The sequence below is a fragment of the Monodon monoceros genome, unplaced genomic scaffold (genome assembly GCF_005190385.1).
Source record: "Monodon monoceros isolate NGI ecotype Baffin Bay Population unplaced genomic scaffold, NGI_Narwhal_1 Super_Scaffold_18, whole genome shotgun sequence".
Classification (NCBI taxonomy): Eukaryota; Metazoa; Chordata; class Mammalia; order Artiodactyla; family Monodontidae; genus Monodon; species Monodon monoceros.
This window is the reverse complement of record NW_021703774.1, coordinates 165,920,194-165,942,253: the sequence shown is the minus strand read 5'-3', so window position 1 is coordinate 165,942,253 and position 22,060 is coordinate 165,920,194. Positions and strand designations below refer to the sequence as shown.

At 47.8% G+C, this 22,060-nt stretch overlaps 1 protein-coding gene across 1 annotated transcript; it reads right to left on the bottom strand.

Moving 5' to 3' along the window:
- Positions 1–7,158: 7,158 nt before the first annotated feature.
- On the bottom strand, positions 7,159–7,839 carry RNF186 (ring finger protein 186). Its single transcript, XM_029227365.1, has one exon. The coding sequence runs from the start codon at positions 7,837–7,839 to the stop codon at positions 7,159–7,161; it is 681 nt and encodes a 226-aa protein (XP_029083198.1).
- Between the last annotated feature and the right edge of the window lie 14,221 nt (positions 7,840–22,060).

The following is a 22,060-nucleotide window of genomic DNA, read 5'->3' as shown; positions in this document are numbered from 1 at the left end:
GGGGTCTGATTTTAGCACCTATGTGCATATCTTCTTTCCCCAGCTAGGGAGAGGCTGACAGGGGTGTTGCTGGTAAGGACCGTCACTTCCCCTGTATTTTTTTGCTTCCCCCACTTGCCAGGTGAGTAATAAGTGCTCACACACATTTGTTGACAGGTTTACTGGGATGGGCGAGCACCTACTCTATGTTGGGAACTGTGCCAGGTGTTTTACGCATTATCTCATTGAATTGTCACAGAACTTCCCTCAGGTAGGTTTGATTAGCTTGCATTTCCAAACAAGGAAACTAAGGTTCCGGGAAGGCACGTATCACACCCAAGGTCACACAGAGAATAAATGGAGGGACTTGGTTTTGAACCCAGGTGTGTCTGTTACTGAGGGCCCTTCTTTTCTTTTGTTTTTTTTCTTTTTCTTCCTTCTTTTCTTTTGGTACATTTTGATTGGGGCAGGGAAGGTGAGGAAGCAAGGGAGAGAGGTGAGGGTAGGAGGGGGATGGTAAATGCAGTGACTGAATAAGGCAGAGCTGGATTAGACCGCCTGCGTTCAAACCCTAGCTCTGCCGCTTAAGCAAGTTCCTTACCTTCTCTCTGCCTCAGCTGCCTGCCTAAATAGGAGCTCTGTGTCAGTTCACTGAGATGACACGTCAGATGTCCAGCATAAAGAATAACAGGGTTAAGGAAGCTCTGAGAACAGTAGCCTGAATGTAGTAAGCACTTGATAAACAGTAGCCAGGATGATTGCTGCAGTTGTTTTGGAACTGCTGCACCCACAGCTACTTTGCAGGCTGTTTTCTTTTGCAACCTGACTCCAGTGAAGGACCTCTGGCTGATTGTCTACTAGAGCTTGTTTCTTCTGGGGATTCTGAGGCCAATAGACCAGAGACCAGCCTCCTCCCAAAGTGGCTGGCCTGAGATCCAATGCCGTGTTTTCCCGTCTGACCCCACGTCTGAGCAGAGCTGACCCGGGCACCGTTCTCCTGGGCCTGATATCAGGGCAGCCTCGGCACGAGGTCAGGCCGGCTCTCAGGAGGGCTGAGGGGGGGGGGTACCAGAGGGCTTCCGCTACCTGGCCTGTGGCATTGCAGCTTTCCTTTCCCAGGCTTTGGAGGGGCTGAAGTTCATGGTGGGATTTTTCAGCAAGCAGGAGCGTGGACAGCTCCTGTATTAGGTCACGAATGTTGGTTGCAAGCAACAGAAACTGATTCTGGCTATCTAAAGAAAAAAATAATAATTGTGGGGAAGGAACCTGAGGGTTTACTGACCCTCAAGGACCAAAAGCTATGGGGACCATCTGCCCTGTTGCTGCCACTTTATTTATTTATTTATTTTAAATGTAAAAACTATGTATTTATTTATTTATTTGGCTGCATCGGTTCTTGGTTGCAGCATGCGGGCTGGGATCTTCATTGTGGCATGCGGGATCTTTTAGTTGAGGCATGTGGGATCTAGTTCCCTGACCAGCTGGGATCTTCATTGTGGCACGCGGGATCTTTTAGTTGAGGCATGTGGGATCTAGTTTCCTGACCAGGGGTCAAACCTGGGCCCCCTGCATTGGGAGCATGAAGTCTTAGCCACTGGACCACCAGGGAAGCCCCATGTTGCTACCACTTTAAACACTCATCTCTCCTTCATCACTAGCTCCAGATTCCAGTTCTGGAAAAGATCATATGACATATATCATGTGACTGCTTCAGGTGAAATGGGAGGTGGGTAGAGGAAGGACCAAGCGCCCCAACTGGTGTAGTGGTTGCTGGTGGAACGCTCCCTTGGGCAAGATGAGCTACAGGGCAGTTTCCTCAGTAAGGGAGGTGGGGGAACAAGGGGGGCCCAGCTGAATATAAGACAATCAAAGGAAACAAGACGAAGGTCCACTTTAGTCCTGCCCTCTTTGAGCGTACAGGCTCTTATGGTGGGTTCCTCAAGCATCCTGAAAGATACTCTTTCCTGCTTCTCAATGCAGACAGGGTGCTAAGAAGCAGTGTGGGGCAGTGGGAAGTGCAGACATAGCTTTAGAGTCAAACAGTAGGTTCAAATTCTAGTATCTCACTTACTCGTTTGTGACCTGAAGGTCAGGTATCTTAATGACTTGGGTTTTAACTCTTTAATCTGTGAAATGGGGATAATAACTCAGTAATTCTCATATGGTTGTTGCTAAGATTAAGGATAATTTAGGAACTGTGGGCTCTGATTCCAGCTCCATCTCTGACATATTGGGCTCTGTCTGGGGGGAAATCACAGGGCTTCTCTGAGCCTCGATTTCCTATCTACACAATGGGGGTGAGGAATTAATCTTGGGAATCAATCGGACTTGATTTTGAGCCTGACATTGCTATGTATGTGCCATATGACTCTGGGCAAGTCATTTAGCTGAACTTGAAGCAGCCCAGCTAAGGGACCTGTTGCAAGTACAGGCACAGGATAGAGGCTGTATTGGTTCCTAGGGCTGCCACACCAAGGTGCCACAGTACCTGGTTGCTTAAACAATGGAAACGTATTGTCTCACACAGTTCTGCAGGCTCCAAGTCCAAGATCAAGGCGTCGGTAGGATTGGTTCCTGATGAGAGCTCTGAGAATCTCTTCCGGGCCTCTCTCCTGGCTTCTGGTCATTTCCTGGCCATCTTTGGCATTCCTTGGCTTATAGGAACATAACCCTGGTCTCAGCCTTCACCTTCACATGGCTGTCTTCTTCCTGTGTATCTTCATATTGTCTTTCTTCTTTGTATGTCTGTCTCTACATCCAATTTCCCCCTTTTTATAAGGATGCCAGTCATACTGGATTAGGACCCACCCCAATGACCTCGTTTTAACTTGATTATCTCTGTAAAAACCCTATTTCCAAATAAGGTCACATTCTGAGGTAGTGGGGGTTAGGACTTCAACATATATTTTGGGGTGAGGGGGGACACAATTCAACTGTGCGCTTATTAGTTTTCCTTTTTCATCAAAATTCCTTATCAAATAAGATTAAATATCTTGCTCAGTACCTGGCACAGAGAAGACCTTGAATAAATATTTGTTGAATAAATGCACAGATGGATCTTAGCTTTCCTGGTGTCCTGCATTCTTCAGAGAGTTCTCTACTGACCCAGGAAATATTCTGCCTTAAAAAAAGTAACTTCGAGGTTCTTGGACAAGAATATAAAGTTCATATGAATAGCTCCAGGCAGATTCAAGAGCTTGGATCTCATCTCCCTTTGACTGTGCTCTATGCTGTTCCCATAGCCTGAGAGATTGCGGGAATATCCTTCATTCTCGGAAATGTTTTCCATCGCCACAAAGAATTCATTGTTCCAGCAAAGACTGCAAGACTTCCTCCAGTCATTTGAAAAGGGCTTCCAATGATGAACAGGTGCTTTAGGGTGAGATGAGAACATGGCTGTGGGTAACGGGACAGGTGACCTCCACAAACGTCTACCCCTGAGTCCCCCATCCCAAGAGGGGATGCCATCTCTTCTTAGTTTTTCACCCTTTGGGCCAGGGGCCCACATACCTTGAGTGACTACAGTGAGCTGGGAACGTTTCATCTGATACAGCAAAGTGACTCAAAGCCTAAACTCTGGAGTTGGACCTGGTCTTGGCCTCACCATCACCTCATTGTGTGATCTTGAGCAAAGTTACTTAACCTCTCTGTGCCTCAGCATCCCTGTTGGTAATTTGAGGGTAATTGATAATAGCATCTACATTCTGGCAGATGTAATAACATATGTAATACACTTTGCATGGTGCATTCAAACCATGTTAGCGATGATTGTTTTCTTATATTAATGAAGATGTTGCTGACGTTGAGGCTGGTTAATGGGGGAGGTAAATTCTAGTGCTTGGGTTTTAATATATTTCCTTATTAATAAGACTGAATAAAATAAGACGGGTCTTTTCTCATCATTCCTGTTGGGGCTTTCTAGAACTCAGCCCATCTCTCCTTGTCTTCTCCCTTCCTTCTTTACTTCCTTGCAGTCCTCAATGCTCAACCATGGCTTATTTTGCTAATTCCCCCACAACCCTGTGAAATATGTATATAACCTGTTTCATGGATAAGGAATCTGAGACTCAGAGAGGCGAGGTGACTTCTAAGCAGTGAAGCTAGAATTCAAGCCAGGTATGTCTGACTTCCAGGTCACAGAATAGGGTGATGGGGCTGATGGGGATGAAATGTGGCCTCCCCCTGCAATTCCTCTCCATCCTTAGGACCTAAGCATAAGGTTCTCCACCAGATCGGCCTGTCCTGGACAGCACTCCTACTCCGGACTGGCTTCTCCACCCCATCACCAAGGCTGGCCCCCCGCTCTATCACACCGGACAGGCCCCGTGGAACCCGTTCACCCCCAGGGGTCAATGTCTGATGGTAAAGGCAGACTGTTAGGACACGGAATTCTCGTTCAGCAGCACTTTGAATCCCCACGGAGGCCCTGGGAGGTGTGTGGCATCCTCCACACACGCTGCGTTACAGGTGGGCACACCATAGCTCAGAGAAGTTCTGTTACTCCTATTGGCCACACACTGGGTCAGAGCCTGCCTTTGAGCCTTGGCCTGCCCCTCCGATTTCTTCCACTTACATCCTTTTGCAGCGCTGCCTGTTTCCTCTGTTTCTCTCCAGGGCAGCCTGGGCTGAAATTAGCCTCTGGTGCTCTCTGCCCCAACACTGCCAGGGGCCAACAGTACTCGGGGACCAGCTGGGCTTCAGGACAATGGGACAGAAGTGTCGAGACATCTTTGCCCATGGGGACGGAGGGCACGTTGGTCATGTGCTAACACAGCTCCCTTCAGGGGAGGCTGGCACTGGGTGGTAAAAGTCAGGAAAGCCATCCCACTTTTATCATTCTCTTTTCTTTCTCTTTAGCATAGACAATAGATTCCAGAATTCTCGGGCTTCTCTGAGCACCTGACTACTGGAATTTGGAGGCTCCTGTGGTTAGTTTCCTATTCTCTCTCGCAAGCCCACAAGCAGTGACCAGCTTCCTGGTTGTTTTGAAACTGCACACAAAGGAGGAAACATGTGGGAGCAGAAAGAACAATGGGTTAATTTCCTAGGGGGCTCTGGCAGTGGCTGGCTGTGCAGCCTCAGGCAGATGAATTGACCTCTCTGATCCTCAGTATCCTCATCGGCAAGATGGTCTCTTCTTCATAAAGCTGTTAATGCAGTGCTGGGTGCACAGTAAGCACTCCGTAAACATGAGCCCGCCGTTACTTTGGTAGAAATGGTGTTGTCGTTAGCAACTGGAACCTTGGTGGAGGTTTTCTTCTTGGTGGAGGGTCCGAGAATGAGATGGAATGGGAGTGGAGGTGAGTGAGGAAAGAATGTTCTTTCCTTCTCCTACTGGCGACCATCCCAAACTGCACATGCCCGAGGCCAGCTCTGGAAATGCCAAACAATTCTTGTCATTTATCCATCCTATGGAGACAGGGTGTCCTCCAGGCCCGCTTGGCGTTGGCTTAAAAGCATGGGCACATGTACACCCACACGCACTCACCCACACTCTTTCCCAGCACCAGGGGTTAATAAGGCCAATAGCATGGGTGTCACAGTGTGCCCTGAAGGTACCTTATAAGAAAAAGGAAGATTTTTGTGTGTGTGTGCAGACTGCAAGAACAGCTAATTGCATACAGACTTACATTTTGACTTTTCTGGTTGTGACTCCACAGGGGATGTGACCCCACGTTCATTATCTGGGAGCCCAGCGGCACCCTCAGCTTCTGGGCTTCAGGGGACTTAGGAATAATCCAGTGCTACTGGCTCATTTTGGGGAAGTGAAGCTCAGAGAGCCAGAAGGCCCTGTTCGACAACACACACGCAACGGCTGGGCTGTGGCCAACCTGCATGCCCCCCGCCCCGGCCCCCTCCACGTGCTGCAGTGGCAGTGTTCTCTCATCCCTCCCTGACAAAGGGATCGTCACCGCGAACTTCACGTCCAGCCTGCAGCTGTCATCCTATCAGGAGGAAAGGCGGGCAAGGAGGGACAATGGATTGTACTCAACGAACCCTTCTGAGGTTTCAAGTCTGCTTCCCAGTTACGGGGTCTTTGGAAGGAAATAATGTGACGTCTCCTGTCTTTTACTCCCCTGCACCCTGATGGGTCCCCCCCTGGCTGACGCCTGACTCTGGCAGAAGTCTCCTCTCTGTTATGGAGCAGAAACGGTGGAGAGAAGACACAAAAGCCTTTCAGATGGCTGTGACTCTCAGGGAGAGGCAGGAAATGTGGGGTTATTGGAGAGGACTGTTTCATTTATGGGGCCTCTTTATGACAAAAGCTCAAATGGGCATCGGGAGGCAGTAAGAAAGAAACAATGCCCATAAAGATTTCGTTCTAGAGTGTGGGATCATGTGCATCCAGTGGGCAGCTGGACCCGCTGTGAGGGGATGGGGGTAGTTCTTGCAACGCTGTGGTTCTCTGTTAAGTTAGGACCTGATGACATGGAGCTGAGAAATCCTGGTGGAGCTGCTGAGAGCAATTCCCAGACCCACCTGTGTCCTCTCCAGCCCTCCCCAACTCTGCCAACCAAATGTGGGCATCCCCTGGCAGCAGCAGAAGACCCACTCCTCCACACAAGTTCTCCCTCTCCATTCCTGGGGGCAGCTCAATGGGAGACCCGAACCCCCAGGACCTTTGGTGAGGTGGGATGGGCACGAGATGGACAACATCCGGGGGAGCACAGGAGGACTGCCTGTGGGCTCTGACTTCCCCAGAGGGAAAATGTGTCACAGCCAGAAATAGAAACAAATGACCCCAAACACACAGAACCAAACCAAAAGCAAGCAAGAAACAACCAGATACATAAACTGCAGAAAAAGGAGTTCCGGTTCTATTTGTTGTGCAATAACGTCAATATTTGTAATACTTTTATCAAGGTATAGAAGGAAAAACGGGAGCGTTGGAATAAGCGGAACAGATGGTCCCCCCGCCCCTGTAGCATTCAAGTAGTCTGTACCTCTTCCCCATTCCCAAACAGTTTAGCTATGCTGTTCCCTGAGCAGGTGTATGTCTATCGTCCAAACACACAGCTCTTGACCCAAGACTGCCATTCTGGCTTTGGCTTGCAGGTGCAGCTGGCGTTTACTCTCCCAAGGGAGCCAGTCTGATGCAGAGCCCCTTACCCTGTACACTGTGACAGTAAACGGGCCTCAGAGACAGAAGTCCCCAGACACTGCCTGGTCGGAGCGCTCTCAGGCGATGGAAGAGATCTCGCTGGGTTTCTGCTCTCTGCAGAAGAGAGTCCTGGGGGAGGACCAGTAGCCGGCCTGGCTGCTGCGGTGACAGCAGAAAAGCATGGACAACAGCAGGGCCAGTGCGACGATGAAGCTGAGCATCCACCAGATGATGCCCGGGTAGATGAAGGGCAGGATGAGGACGATGAGCAAGACCAGTAGGAACAGGTGTGCCGCCAGGCGCCGGGCTGCCACGCAGTTGGCACTCTCCGTGCCCTGTTCATCCTCTCCGGCTAAGCTGGGATGCCCTGCTATCAGGGTAGCAGGATTCACCAGTCCCTGAGGACAGAGCCGCACCTCCGGGCCCGGCCAGGCCAGCTGCCCCAGCACGGCCTCCTGGTCACGCAGGCTGCAGATGAGGCCCCCGGGGACGGCAGTGACCTTGCGGCACAGCGGGCAGGTGATGGACCAGGTGTCGTCCTGCACGCACAGTAGCAGCTTCAGGCAGACGGCACAGAAGGTGTGCTGGCAGCTCAGCAGCTTGGGCAGCCGGGCACGGCTATAGGACTCCCGGCACACCAGGCACTCCAGGTTGCTATCCGCGGAGCCGCGATGACCCGCAGCAGGGCCCGCGGTGTCAGAGGCGGTGGCTTCTTTGGACGTAAGCTGGGGCTGCTGCAGGAGCTCAGTGCAGGCCATTCTGGGCACAGGAGCCACCAGGACGTGGCAGCTCAGGACCTGGGCATCGACAGGGAAGTGTCAGCCGGTGTCACTGGGACCTGGATGTGGTCTGACCTCAGGCTGGGCTTCTCAAGCCTCTATTTCCTTCTCGTCATCAGCCATCTAGCACCGCTCTCCCAGGGTTGCTCAGCTTGTTTCTTGGTTCACGTTGTCCCTTCAGTTATTATTATTTCTTTCCTTGAAACCTGGGGTTAATCAGTAACTTGAGGGCCTGGAAGGGCCAAGGGGGCAGGGCCAAGGGGGCAGGGCCAGTGCATGAATCAGGATTTTCCTGTGGCGTCTGGTGCCTCATGAGTGCCCGCGGGATTATGGCTTGTGAGCTTCAGGGTACATTAGAATCACCACCACAACCCCCTGCCCCCCACCCCAGGAGCCTTTTAAAATGCAGGTTTCTAGGTCCCAAACCCAGAGATTGAGATTCAGCAAGGTCTGGATGGGAATCTTAGAATTTGCTCAGTTAACAAACATCATGATGATTCTAACCCAGGTGGACCAGGGAGACCTCACTTTGAGAAACACCACCATGGGTGTTTCCCAAAAGGTTTTGGATGTCAGGATCAGCGGGAAAAAGTTTATTTGTGCTTTGAGAATGTTTGCAAGCAGGTGGCCCTGTGAAGAAGAAAGAAGTGATGGGAAAAGTATTCTGAGTAGCAGGGGGGAAAATGTCCAGCCAAACAGTAAAACCGAAACAGTCCATAGGTATGTCTCACCTGCTACTGCCATCTGTTCCTTTACAGTCACAATAATTGTATTAACCGTTACTGGTTCCCAAGCATCTCATCCCTATCCAGCTGTGCACTTCACATACCTACTAATAGGTACAATTTGTTGTGTGCTGGGCACACTGCAGAGCCAGTAGTAATAAAAACAGCTGCTGTTTGTTTGGGCCTGCTTGGAGCCGAGCCTCGAGACAGAACCTTCACCTGCCATCTCCCTGCATCCTGGCACAACCCTGTAAGGAAGGCGCTGCCGAGGTCTGGAAGCAAAGGCAGGGTGTGGTCAGGGCAGGCCTGCCAGCTGCCTGTCAAGGGGCCTTTCACGGGGCCAGGACCCCGTGGAATCTACCAGCGTCCAAGGTCAGGTTCCCAGCCTCTTGCGTCCAGGAACTCAATCTCGTCCTTTGGTGTAGAGACAGTTGGCCTTCAGGCAGCTGACTCAAGCTAACAGGGCTCATGTGGGACTGAAAGACATACATAGCATGCAGTTAAGAAAACGTGATTCCCATAATGGAAAAGAATAGGAAAAAGGAAAACAATATATATGTATAACTGAATCACTTTGCTGTACACCAGAGACTAACAAGACATTGTAAATCAACTATACTTTAATAACAAATTTAAAATTAAAAAAGAAAATGTGATTTCCTCACTTTGCCCTGAACGTCAGAGGGTGGGGTGGCGCAATCCACCTCCTCACCTACGTCACGCCGAATCCACCATCCTTTGCGGCTTCTGTCACCAGCTGAGGTCCACAGAGTCCAGCTCTTCTGACCCAGTGCTTTCCTCCACGCTAAGGGACAGGCTCTGCTCTCTTGCTTCACCCTCCCCCTGGGTCCCCTGTCTCTGAAATCGAATTCTCCACCCTCTACCCTCGCCATCACATCTCTTCTCCTCCTCAGCCATCAGCCTGACAATCACTTATTTCTCTCTATTCTGTTCTCCCCCAGATCAAGCTGAAAGGTGCCTCAGGTCTAGCACTGGGCATCTGTTTTCTCCCCAAGCCCCAGCATCCATCTCTCCTTCTACAGTGGCCTGTTTTCCTTTTGGGCAACCACTGCTCTCCACTGTCATCGTGTGTGGTTCGAAGCTCTGTGGGAGGAGAGAGGCGATGTAATTCAGGGCAGACCAATCAGCATATTCCACCCCGCTGGCTAAAAGAATTGGTTCAGACAGGGGTATGTGATCTAAGCCAAACCAATGAGGTTCAATTCTGGGAGTTCTGTTGGAACGGCTCACAAGTTTCTCTTACTGCTGGGTTTCCAAGCTAGAGGATGGAACCCTGGAAGTGCCAGGAACACACAGTGTGACACAAAAGAAAGATGAGAAAAGAGTCAGAAAAAGGCCTGATGACATTGAATGCCTTGATCCAGCCATACCTGAAGTCAGAGCTCTTTGGAGTTTTTTAGTTATAATAACCAATAAAATTTACTCTGATTTTTATTCTTAAGTCAGCTTGAGTTGGATTTCTGTCCCTTGCAAGGGAAAGACATCTGAGTAATGCAGCAATGGATGAAGAAAAGAAGCCTTTAATTGCTACCTGACACAAGACAATTGAGCTGTACATGGCCAAGGCAGAACTAACACCTGTGGGTTACTATGCCGAAAGAGACTCTGTGTCTCTTTCCTGCTTTGACCCGCATTATGTAATGCTCCTTTCTGTTTGCTAGACCTGAGGAAGGGTTGAGATAGGAGAAGAAAAAATTTGTTGAGCTGCATTCATTTATAATGAGAAATAGAAAATCAGGTGGGCAACAGAGTTTGGTCAGCTTGGCCATTGACCCCCTCTCTGCTAGCCAGCTCTACTGGAAGCCAAATAATTAGGAAGGTAGCTGGATGAGGTTGTAATCAGACCAAGGGAAGTTATTTGGGGTTAGTGTCTAAATAACTTTTTGATGTTGGGGGGCAACCACCATGAAGAAAATATATATTGGTTATAACAACCCAAATATTACAGAAATAAATAAAGGAGAACGTGAAAGTTCCTTTGAAAAACTTCTGTTTTCTGAGAAATGACAGCATTTAACAGCACGTTCCTTCACACTGCCCCCATCCTACCATCTGGGCTTGGGAGCTACTTTGTTTCTTAAAGGTGCCTTGGCTTAACCATCATTTGCACTGGCTTTATAGTTAGACAGCCAGCTCTTGTCACTTTGCCAGCTGCGTGGCCTTCGGCAAGTCTTTTCAACTTCATCGAAGCTCAGTTTCTCATTTTGATAAAATGGAGACAGTAACACTGTAGGAAATTGTGGGAGATTACTTAAGCACCCCTTCCCACCTCCATCAAACCCTGCTCAGGGGAGACAGTAATTTATACACCTTGCCATCTAACTGACCTCAGTGTAATTGACCGCACCCAGGGACCCAGAGGTAAGACACTTTGGTGATCTGTTTAGCTAGTGCTGCTTCTTCTTTCATAAAAATTAATTAATTTAATTGTATTTATTTTTGGCTGTGTTGGGTCTTCTTTGCTGTGTGGGGGCTTTCTCTGGTTGCGGTGAGCTGGGGCTACTCTTCGTTGCAGTGTGCAGGCTTCTCACTGTGGTGGCTTTTCTTGTCGCGGAGCATGGGCTCTAGGCGCACGGGCTTCAGTAGTTGTGGTGCACAGGCTTCAGTAGTTGTGGCGTACGGGCTTAGTTGCTCTGCGGCGTGTGGGATCTCCCCGGACCAGGGATCAAACCCGTGTCCCCTGCATTGGCAGGCGGGTTCTTAACCACTGCGCCACCAGGGAAGTTCCCAGCCAGTGCTTCTTAAAGAGAAGTGAAAGTGGGCAGGATCTGAAGCATAGCCTGAAGCAGATCTATCCCAGGGGAAGGAAAAAATGTCTCTGGAGCCTTCAAAATGTTCAGTTCATCTAGGTTTTTTATTCTACTCCGTGTTACATGTGTGCTTGCAGTAATATTACAATTAGGAAATTGAGTCCTTCCAAATCTTCAAATAAAACAATTTTTAAATTACTATACAAATGCGAATTCATTAATTCTCAGTAAAACTTTTCTTTTCCCCTTTGAAATGCAGTTTCTTCCATCCTGTGGCTTCACACAGCCCCTGGGTTGTAAGGAATCTGAGAAACACAGCCTCAGTGAGGTTAGAATTTCATAGCCTCCTGTGAGTGGGGAAACCAGACTCAGGTCTCCTGATGGACCACCTTGGAAACCCCACTTTGCAGGTACTCACAGACCCTCACCCTACAAAGACATTTCTGATGTGAGCTTTAGGCCCTGTATCAAGTTCACTGGCAAAGGCGCGAGAGGGCGGTGTTGTCATGAGTCAAAATGCCTGATCCTTGCCTGGCCTCTGATCTTGACCAGCCCACCCTCGCTCCACACTCCAGTGGCCCCAGAGAGCCATGTCCCAGCAAACACCCCATCAGCCCCACTCCCCTCCCCACCCCAGGCTGGCTAGTGTCTTAGCTCACACTCGTCGTCCAGAATTCCTGCCTCTGTGCTCCTCGGAATCCAGCCGGCTATGCCTCCAGCCCTCTCAAAGCGTCAGTGTGTCTGAGGGTGGATGGGTGGAGGAGATGGAGGGTCAGGATTTGGAACCAAAACGACAATAACAGGATAGTGAAGATAAGGATGGAGAGGGAGAGACCATGCAAGAAAGTGAGGGCTTCACGTATCAACTGTGGGAGGTTGGAAATAGCGCTTTCCCCCTCTGCTTTTTTTTTTTTTTTTTTTCCGGTATGCGGGCCTCTCACTGTTGTGGCCTCTCCTGTTACGGAGCACAGGCTCCGGACGCGCAGGCTCAGCGGCCATGGCTCACGGGCCCAGCCGCTCCGCGGCATGTGGGATCTTCCCGGACCGGGGCATGAACCCGCGTCCCCTGCATCGGCAGGCGGACTCTCAACCACTGCACCACCAGGCAAGCCCCTACGGTATCTTCTTGATCTGCCTTTTTGGCTGAGGAGCATCTGCTGGTTCAGGTCCTAAACTTGGATCTATGCCGAGCTGTTTATGAACCTGACTTAAGCCACGAAGGTTGGAACCATCAGCTGACGAGCAATAGGTAAGACCACTTCCGTCTGACTCAGAATTATCAAAATGCGTCTGCGCCTGGATTACAGAAATCAGACAGTGAGCCCCTAAGACCACATTTTCTTTGAATTTGGAATGATTCTACAGTCTCGACCCATTTCTCACTGCCCCCTCTAAACTTCCTTTCCTGTCCCTCCCTCCCCCTATCTCTCTGGCTAGCTCTAGTTAACCCTTCAACTTAGAATTCTCCCTTGACCCCCTTCTGAATATCTCCTTGGAAACATCTGGCATGTCTTTGAGTCTGCATTCCCTTAACTGCCCCCTCAATTCCATGCAGCTAAGCATAGGGACCCCCACCTTTGCCGCTGGCCCAGGCCCCAGGGAGCGCACCTGGCCCCCTTAGTGGAGACAGAGCATCTCACAGGTTGTGAGAAATTTTCATCCTCACCCTCTTAACCTCTTTTGCACGTTCTCTAGTTGTTTGGACTAAGAATATGAGTCCTGGAAGAGGAGCTGGTGGAAGAGGCATTTTCATCTCACCATAAGAGTATTGGGAGACCTCGAGTCTGGCCCCTGTCAGACTCCATTGCCTTAAACCAGCGCTCCCTAACCTTTTTGGCACCAGGGACCGGCTTCGTGGAAGCCAATTTTTCCACGGACCAGGGTGGGTGGGAGATGGTTTCGGGATGATTCAAGCGTATTACATTTGTTGTGCACTTTATTTTTATTATTATTACGTGTAATATATAATGAAATAATTATACAACTCACCATAATGCAGAATCAGTGGGAGCCCTGAGCTCCTTTTCCTGCAACTAGATGGTCCCATCTGGGGGTGATGGGAGACAGTGACACCTGACGTGTGTTGCTTCTGTCCATCTACTCTGTAATCTCATTTCCGTTGCCATCACTGCAGAAAACACTGCTTCACAAAGACAGGACGTTGGAAATGGAAGCAGGCTTCTCAGTGCTTCTGTGGCAATCTCAGGCTATTCCACCTTGACTTTAATCCAGAACGTATGGAGACTGAAGTCTCAAACATACTTTTAAGGCCACCGTCATTTGCGATCTCAAGCAGTTGATCCTCTTCTAGCACGGACAAAGTCGATTCACCTGGCTTATCCACAAATGGGTTGAGGATCCATTCCTTCCCAGTTCGGGGGTCTTTTGTGGTTGGGAAGTAATGCTCAAACTCTTTAGAAAGCTGAGATAGGTGATCATGCACCAGCTGGGAGAAAGAAGACCCTGGCTTAGTCTCTTTCAAAATCTCTGCTAATGTTTGAAACATGTCAAAAATCCCAATGTTCACTTGTCGCCCCCATAATTCCAGTTTGGCTTTGAATGCAGCCACTTTATCTGCGGACTTGAACACAGTTGTCATTCTCCCTGAAGTGACAGATTGAGTTCGTTGAGCAGGTTGAATACGTCACACAAGTAAGCAAGTTTTGCGACCTATTCTGTGTCACTGAAATCTGCTACCAGTGGTGACTGTCTTTCTAAAAGAAATCTCTGGAGCAGCTCTCGTAACTCAAAAACTCTGGCCAGTGATCTACCTTTGGAAAGCCATCTCACTTCTGTGTATAAGAGAAGACGTGTGTACTCTGTGTCCAGCTCCTCACAGAGCTGCACAAACAGACGTGAGTTAAGGGCATGTACTTTAATGTGGCTGATAATTTTAATCACATCCTGCAAAACATTGTTAAGTTCAGGTGACATTTTTCGGCTAGCCAGCATTTCTCTGTGGATGACACAGTGCATAGACTCACATTCATAAGTGACCTCTTTGAACCGAGTAGTGAAACCAGAAAGCCGTCCAGTCATGGCAGCTGCTTCATCCATGCATATACTGACACAAAATGGCCAATTCAGTTTTCCTGATATGTAATCATTCAAAGACTTGAATGGTTCTGCAGCTGTGGTGTTGGTTGGCAACAAAAGTGCACACAACAAATGCTCATGCACATCCTCCCGAAAAACGTATCACATAAAAACAAGCATTGTTGCCTTGTTGTCAACATCAGTAGACTTGTCAACCTGGATTGCGTACCATGGTGACTCATTAATCCTCTCTAACAATTGCACCTCAATATCCTCTGCTATTTCATCAATTCGTCTAGTTATAGTGCTAGCCGAAAGAGGAACGCGTGCCACATTTTGAACTGCATCCTCTCCTAAAAGTTCACGACACATGTCCTTAGCAGCAGGCAGGATCAACTCTTCACCAGCAGTAAAGGGCTTCTTAGCTTTAGCAACGTGGTCAGCCACTAAGAATGAGGCTCTCAGTGCAGACACATTTGATGAAGTGGTGGCCTTCAATAATTGCTTCTGTTCTTTGTGTTCACATTTTTTTCTTTTGAAAAACTCCAAAGGCTTGTCTTTTAATGCAGGGTGCTTGGTCTCCAAGTGGCAAAGCAGTTTGAGGTTTTCATGGCTTCGTTGGATAGCCGGTTGCCTCATATTATACAAAGCGGGCTTGGAGAATGTGAATCACCTGTTGCAATGAACCCGGAATTTAAGTAGGACTCGGTATTTTCTTTTAAATGCAGCTTTCTTTTTGCTGGCAGACTTAGAGTCTGCCATTTCATCATTGGGTCTTTCCCCCTTTACAAAGAAGCTCTCCAGCGAAGTTTTGTTTTTTACTCATTTTGGCTAGGGTTAGCTTGTGGGCTTACCAAAACTGTGACTGAGACGAGTGTGCAGGGAGGGAAAGAGGCGCGGACGGAAGTGGTAAATAAAATAATGGGTGGGCCACGGGTGGACTAAAATAAGTGTCAGATTCTGACTTAAACCTCTGCTAATGATAACCTGTGTCTGCAGCCGCTCCCCAGCACTAGCATCACTGCCTCAGCTCCACCTTGGATCATCAGGCATTAGATTCTCATAAGGAGCGCGCAACTGAGATCCCTCACATGCACAGTTCACGGTAGGGTTCACGCTCCTGTGAGAATGCAGTCGCTAATTTGACAGGAGGCGGAGCTCAGGTGATAATGTGAGTGATGGGGAGCGGCTGTAAATACAAATGAAGCTTTGCTCACTTGCCCGCCGCTCACCTCCTGCTGTGCGACCCATTTCCTAACAGGCCATGGACCAGTACCAGTCTGTGGCCCGGAGGTTGGGGACCCCTGCCTTAAACCATCAGATGGCTAATTCTGTCAAATGCCTGGCTGAGAGAAATTTGATTTGGAGGAGTTTAGCTCATCCATTTCTCCATATCAGCATCTCTCAAACTATGGTCCTCGCATCTCTAGCTTTCTGTAAGCTTCTAAAAGGAACTCCTGAAAAAATTGGGGATGGGTGGAGAGGAAGGTTCCATGAAGACAGAAAATAATTCATCCTTCACCTGACCTTGGAGATTCACATGGACACTAGAGTATTAAACACTTGTAGAAATTCTTCAGTTAAAAAACTTGCTTGATTTTGTTTAATCCTGATTTTATCTCCAATTTATTTCCTGTGGAACCCTTTTCTTACAGAACACTTATTAATGCTGTGTGCAAATCTGGGCTTCTGAGGAACACAGTTTGGGAAATGCTGTTGGATCAAGCTAAGCCATTAGAAAGTTGCATTTGACTCTGTTTTCTAAAGGCTCTCACTGAATTGTATTTTAGAGCTGTTTCACTGGCTTCTTCAAAGGATACTCCAAAAAATAGGCTTAGGAAACCCATTACTGCATGTACATTCAGGGATGTGGCCAGGGACACCCATGCATGACACTATTCAATGTCATATGTATACATGTGTGAAAGTTTTATTTTTGGGCTAAGTGCTAGGAAAAGCTTCATTTCCTCTGAGGGCAGTTTGTGTCTGTTCACACGACTAGCTGTAGTTCAGCTATTCTGAACTACCTAATTGTAGTTTCCCATTTTGCTTTGGCCACCAGGAAGCTCAACCATAGCAACTCTGGAATATCACATTTGGCATGTGGTGCTACAGTCCATTCCCATTCCCTAAGTCTAGTTAATGGTTTACCTAGTCCTGAAGTCTGATGCTTTATCTTTGTATTTAGATTTCATTTTTATATATTTTTTGTAATGATTCCAAAATGTTTGTGGAAAGAGGAGAGGTAGGAAAAGAAGAAGAAAAGAAATGATGATAGAGTAATAAGGAAGAATTGGAAAATACAGTCAGACCTTGGAGATATTGAGGGTTCAGTTCTAGACCGCTGCAATAAAACAAATATGGCAATAAAGCAAGTCACATGAACTTTTTGGTTTCCCAGTGCATATAAAGGTTACATTTACACTATACTGTAGTCTATTAAGTGTGCAATGGCATACATCTAAAGAAAATGGTGCACATATCTTAATTAAAAAATAATACTGTTGGAAAAATGGTGCTGATAGATTTGCTCGACACAGGGTTGTCACAAACCTTCAATTTAAAAAAAAATTAATTTATTTATTTTGGGCTGCGTTGGGTCTTCGTTGCTGTGCGGGCTTTCTCTAGTTGCGGCGAGTGGGGGCTACTCTTCGTTGCGGTGCGCGGGCTTCTCATTGCAGTGGCTTCTCTTGTTGCGGAGCACGGGCTCTAGGCACGTGGGCTTCAGTAGTTGTGGTACGTGGGCTCAGTAGTTATGGCTCACCGGCTCTAGAGTGCAGGCTCAGTAGTTGTGGTGCATGGGCTTAGCTGCTCCGCAGCATGTGGGATCTTCCTGGACCAGGGCTTGAACCCATGTCCTCTGCATTGGCAGGCGGATTCTTAACCACTGTGCCACCAGGGAAGCCCCCAAACCTTCAATTTTGTAAGAAATGAATTATCTGTGAAGTACAATAAAGTGCAATAAAATAAGGTATGCCTGTATAAGATGGGAGGTGGAGGGGGCAGGGAGAGTGTGGGTGTGTAACCTGGCATCCCTTTCTTGAGATTAAACCCTTGGGCTCTTGCCTCCTTCGACTCATGCTGTCCTGGATACGATGTGTGCCTATTGGAATACCTCTCCACTTGTCCTCTGCTCGCCCCAAAAGTGTGGACCTGCGATTTGTACCACTGAACTATGTGAAAATTAATCCTCCCCAGCATGGCCTGTGACTCATTAAACTACTCTCCAGGGTGATCTGCCCAAGGTTGGGAAGCTGTCAAACCAGCTCGCCTTTTTTCTCAAAATGTCGAGTCCTGGCCTTTGCAGGGTTCCCCTGGGAGGAAGACACTTGACTAGAAATAATAAAGGATCCTGGGCACTTGGACTTTCAGTTGGTGGTAGTATGGCTGTTTCTGAGCAGACTGGCAGGTCAGATGGACCTGTGTTCAAATCTTAGCTGTGTGTCTCTGAGCAACCAACTTAACCTCTCTGATTCTTAGTTTCCTCATCTGCCTAATGGAGATCCAAAGGTTACCGAGTCCAAGCTTGTACTGCTCACAGCACAACAGGCCAATAAATTGAGAGACGAGTTGCTGGGGCAAGGACTTTATTCAGAAAGCCAGCAGACCAAGAAGATGGTGGACTAGTGTCCCAAAGAACCATCTTCCCTGAATTAGAATTCAGGCTTCTTTTATATTAAAAGGGAAGAGGGTAAAGTCAAACATTTCCTGTTTCTGGTCAGACTCTGGAGGGGATGTGTTAATTTCTTCCTTCCTGCAGCCATTCACAGGTAGGTGTGGTCAAGATGTTTCCAGTGAGCTAAACAAAGATATTTTAGCTTAACACTCATTACATGGGAGGCAGGGTTCCCAGAGATGGACCATTATGCATAATTTACGCTTATAGGCAACAAGCCTTTAGTGATTAACTTGTAAAGTAAAAGAAACAGATCCAATATGGAGTCAGATTTGTTCATCCCTGTTACAAAAACAGTGTCTGCGCCAGAAATCTTTTGGTCATAGGAGTCAAAAAACTCAACTCAAGCTAGCATAGTCCACAAAGAAAGGGCATATCTTGGCTCATGTGGCTGAGAAGTCCGGAGGTGGTCTGGCTTTAGGTGAGTTAGACCGTGTGGCTCTCACAAGAGCTACCATTTGCTGAAGGCTTGCACGGATTAGTTATTTATTCCTCACAACGCACGTAGGACAGAAATATTATCTCTACATTGTGGGTGGGGAAACTAGGTCACAGAGTGGTGAAGTGGCATTGCATGGCTGGCAAGTGGCAGCTAGAATGCAGTCAGGGAAGTCTGACTCTACCCCATTACACCATGCTGAGTTAGATTCCTCTTTCGCTGGTGGGGCATGAGAGTGAACATCTGCACCCTCATGCAGAGAGGGAGTCCCAAACACACAGCCCTCCCCTCTTCTGACACTCTCACCTGGCCTCTGAGATCTGCCTTGAGCCCCCGGACTTGTCTCATGTGACCCTTTACTCTAGTGTTTATCAGCAACCACTGGGACTCCAGACTCCCAGGTCACCCCCCATCTTGGGCTTGCTAATTTCCAAGAGGCTCTATCATGCCCTATTCTGTCCCTTCTCTGCCCCTCCCCGACTCCCCAGAACCTCCCACTGTGCTCTCTGGAGTTCACGGTTGGTTATCAGCAAAAGTCGCCGTATCCTGACTTCTTCCTTGGAAGTTCCCATCACCCATGTGCTCTAACAGGACCCTGGCTCCCCCTCGGGACCCTGCTGTCTCTGGAGCTGTGGCTGTTTTTCCTCCCATTGCCCTTGTGCCGCTGCGTGTGGAGGTGGGCAGCTGCCCTCCTGTTCCTGACTGTCATGTACAGACCCTTCTCCCGCCCCTCATCCTAAAACTCCTTGGCTTTGAACCTCACATCACCAGATTCTCCATTCTACTGCCCCTCATTGTCACTGTCTCCCACTGACTTCCGGCCCCTCATTTCCCAGCGATCTGGGCTCCTGGCTCACTGTTGCTTGTTCCCCTGACTCAGACTGAATTCATATGGTGGCAATGTACGTGGAGATGATCCTTCCAAACCCCAGGCCTCTTGGTTCCTCGACAACCTCTCCGTCCATGATCTTGACTTCCATGCAATCTCAGCCTCTCACTCCCCTGATCATATTTAGTTTTTACCAATAAGTCACAATTTCAATTTCATGCATCCAGTTCTCTGCCTACCACTTCCTGTCTTTCTAGCTCTCTCCCTTTAGTATCCAAACTCTGACAATCCTTGGACATTGGACCCTCCAGCGGTCTTATCAGCGTTTCATGGCCCCTCATCTCTTAATGTCCTTCCCCAGCTCCAATGCCATGGCCAGTTATTATAATCGCTTGACTCCTTGATAAAATCCGATTCTCCACCTGTTCTGCGCCTGTCTCAGTGAAGGTAAACAAGGCTGAAGACAAATGCACAGCCATGCTGACCATGATCTTACAATGGGGCTTTCATGCTTCCAGGCAAGGACCTGCTATGTCCTTGGTCCATTCATTCTCCCCTCTCCAGGATGGCTAGTTCACATCTTCTGCTGAAACCCCCGCCTCCTCCCGCATCCTTACTCTCAACTGTTGACCTTGTGGCCCATTTATTGAGATATTGAAGCAATCAGAAGAGAACTTCCCTAGTTTCCCTCTCCTGCTCTGCCCACCCACCAGGATCTGCCTTCCCCCCCGCCCCACCGCCAACATTTTTCCCTCCCCTCCTGCCGTGAACTACTGTGCTCTGGCTAAAGCTGGCCCCGCCATTTGTGAGATCCCATCCCTTTGGGTCTGGTCAAGGACACTGCATAGGAAATTCACTCCTCTCTTTTCTACAACTTCTTTTGCTCTTTTCTGGATCATTCCTAGTGACAGAATCACATCTATTCTTTTTTTCATCTTAAAAAAAAGAATCAAACTTATATTGACTTCACTTCCCCAGCCAGTTGCCACCTTATTTCTTTGTTTTCCTTTGAACAAAATTCCCTGGAAAAGTCATCTGTAGTATGTGTCCCTTGTTCTTTTCCCCCAACATTTTATTATGAAAAATAAAATACTGTACAGTTGAAGAAGTTTACAGTGGACACCTATATATCCACCACCTAGATTCTACCATCAATATTCTATTGTACTCACTTTATTATATATCTAACTATCCATCCATTCTTCTGTCCATCCATCAATCCATTTGATTTTTTTAATACACTTCAAAGTAAATTGCAGATATAAGTATACTTCCCTCTAAATACTTTAGTATGCATATTACTACCTAAGACCTATTTGTTTTGTGAAATAATTTGCATATAATGAAATGCACATATTTTAGCTCTATACTCTTTTAAAGCTGCTTGAATCAGACTTTCATCTCCACCATCCCACCAATCACCTCCATATTGCTAAATCCTATGAGCAATCCTTAGCCCTTAATTTACTTACCTAACACAAGTTGATTACTCCCTCGTGTCTCTACTTGGCTCTCAGTACCACCAATCACTTCTCAGCCTTCTCTGTTATCTTCCTTATCAAGAGGATTTGGTTCTCTTCCCTTCTCCACCTACATTCACTTACTTGGGAATCTCACTCATTTCATGGTTTATATATCACCTAGATGCTGACAACCCCCAAATTTATGTCTCCAGCCTTGAAGCTCACTCTTGAACTCTAAATTTGCATAACCAATTGCCTACGTCTCTCTTTGGATGTCTGACGTTTCAAACTCAACATGTCCTAAACTAAACTCCTGTTCTCCCTCTACCCCCAAAATACCCAATCTACCTGCAACCTTCCCCCAGTCCAACCTTTTTTCCAGTAGATGGCAACTCCATTCAAGATGCTCAGATAAAAAAACCTTGGAGTTGGGACTTCCCTGGCGGTCCAGTGGTTGAGACGCCGCGCTTCCACTGCAGGGGCCACTGGTTCGATCCCTGGTGGGGAAGTAAGATACCACATGCTGCATGGCCCAGACAAAAACAAACAAACAAACAAATAAACAAAAAACCCAAGCTTGGAGCTGTCCTTGATGTTCTTGTTTCTTTCATACTTACAGCCAATTGGTCAGAAATCTAATTTACTCTATCTTCAAACTATATCCCAAACCCAACCACTTCTCACCATTGCCACTGCCGCCCCCTTGTCTGAGCCACCATCTTCTCTCGCCTGGACTCCTGGCAATAGCTTCCCGATAGGTCCTCCTGTTCCCACCCGTGTTCTGCACATTCTTTTTTTTTTTTTTTTTTAACATCTTTATTGGAGTATAATTGCTTTACAATGGTGTGTTAGTTTCTGCTTTATAACAAAGTGAATCAGTTATACATATACATATATTCCCATATCTCTTCCCTCTTGCTTCTCCCTCCCTCCCACCCTCCCTATCCCATCCCTCTAGGTGGTCACAAAGCACCGAACTGATCTCCCTTGCACATTCTTCACACAACAGCCACAGTTATCTTTTTTTTATATATAAATTTATTTATTTACTTTTATTTTTAGCTGCATCAGGTCTTCGTTGCTGTGCACGGGCTTTCTCTAGTTGTAGTGAACAGGGCTACTCTTCGTTGTGGTGCTCAGGCTTCTCATTGCAGTGGCTTCTCGTTGCAGAGCATGGGCTCTAGGTGCGTGGGCTCAGTAGTTGTGGCTTCTAGGCTCAGTAGTTGTGGCTTGTGGGCTCAGTAATTGTGGCTTGCGTGCT

Coding starts and splice junctions, on each gene's coding strand:
- RNF186 (XM_029227365.1), bottom strand. CDS start 7,839: ATGGCCTGCACTGAGCTCCTGCAGCAGCCCCAGCTTACGTCCAAAGAA.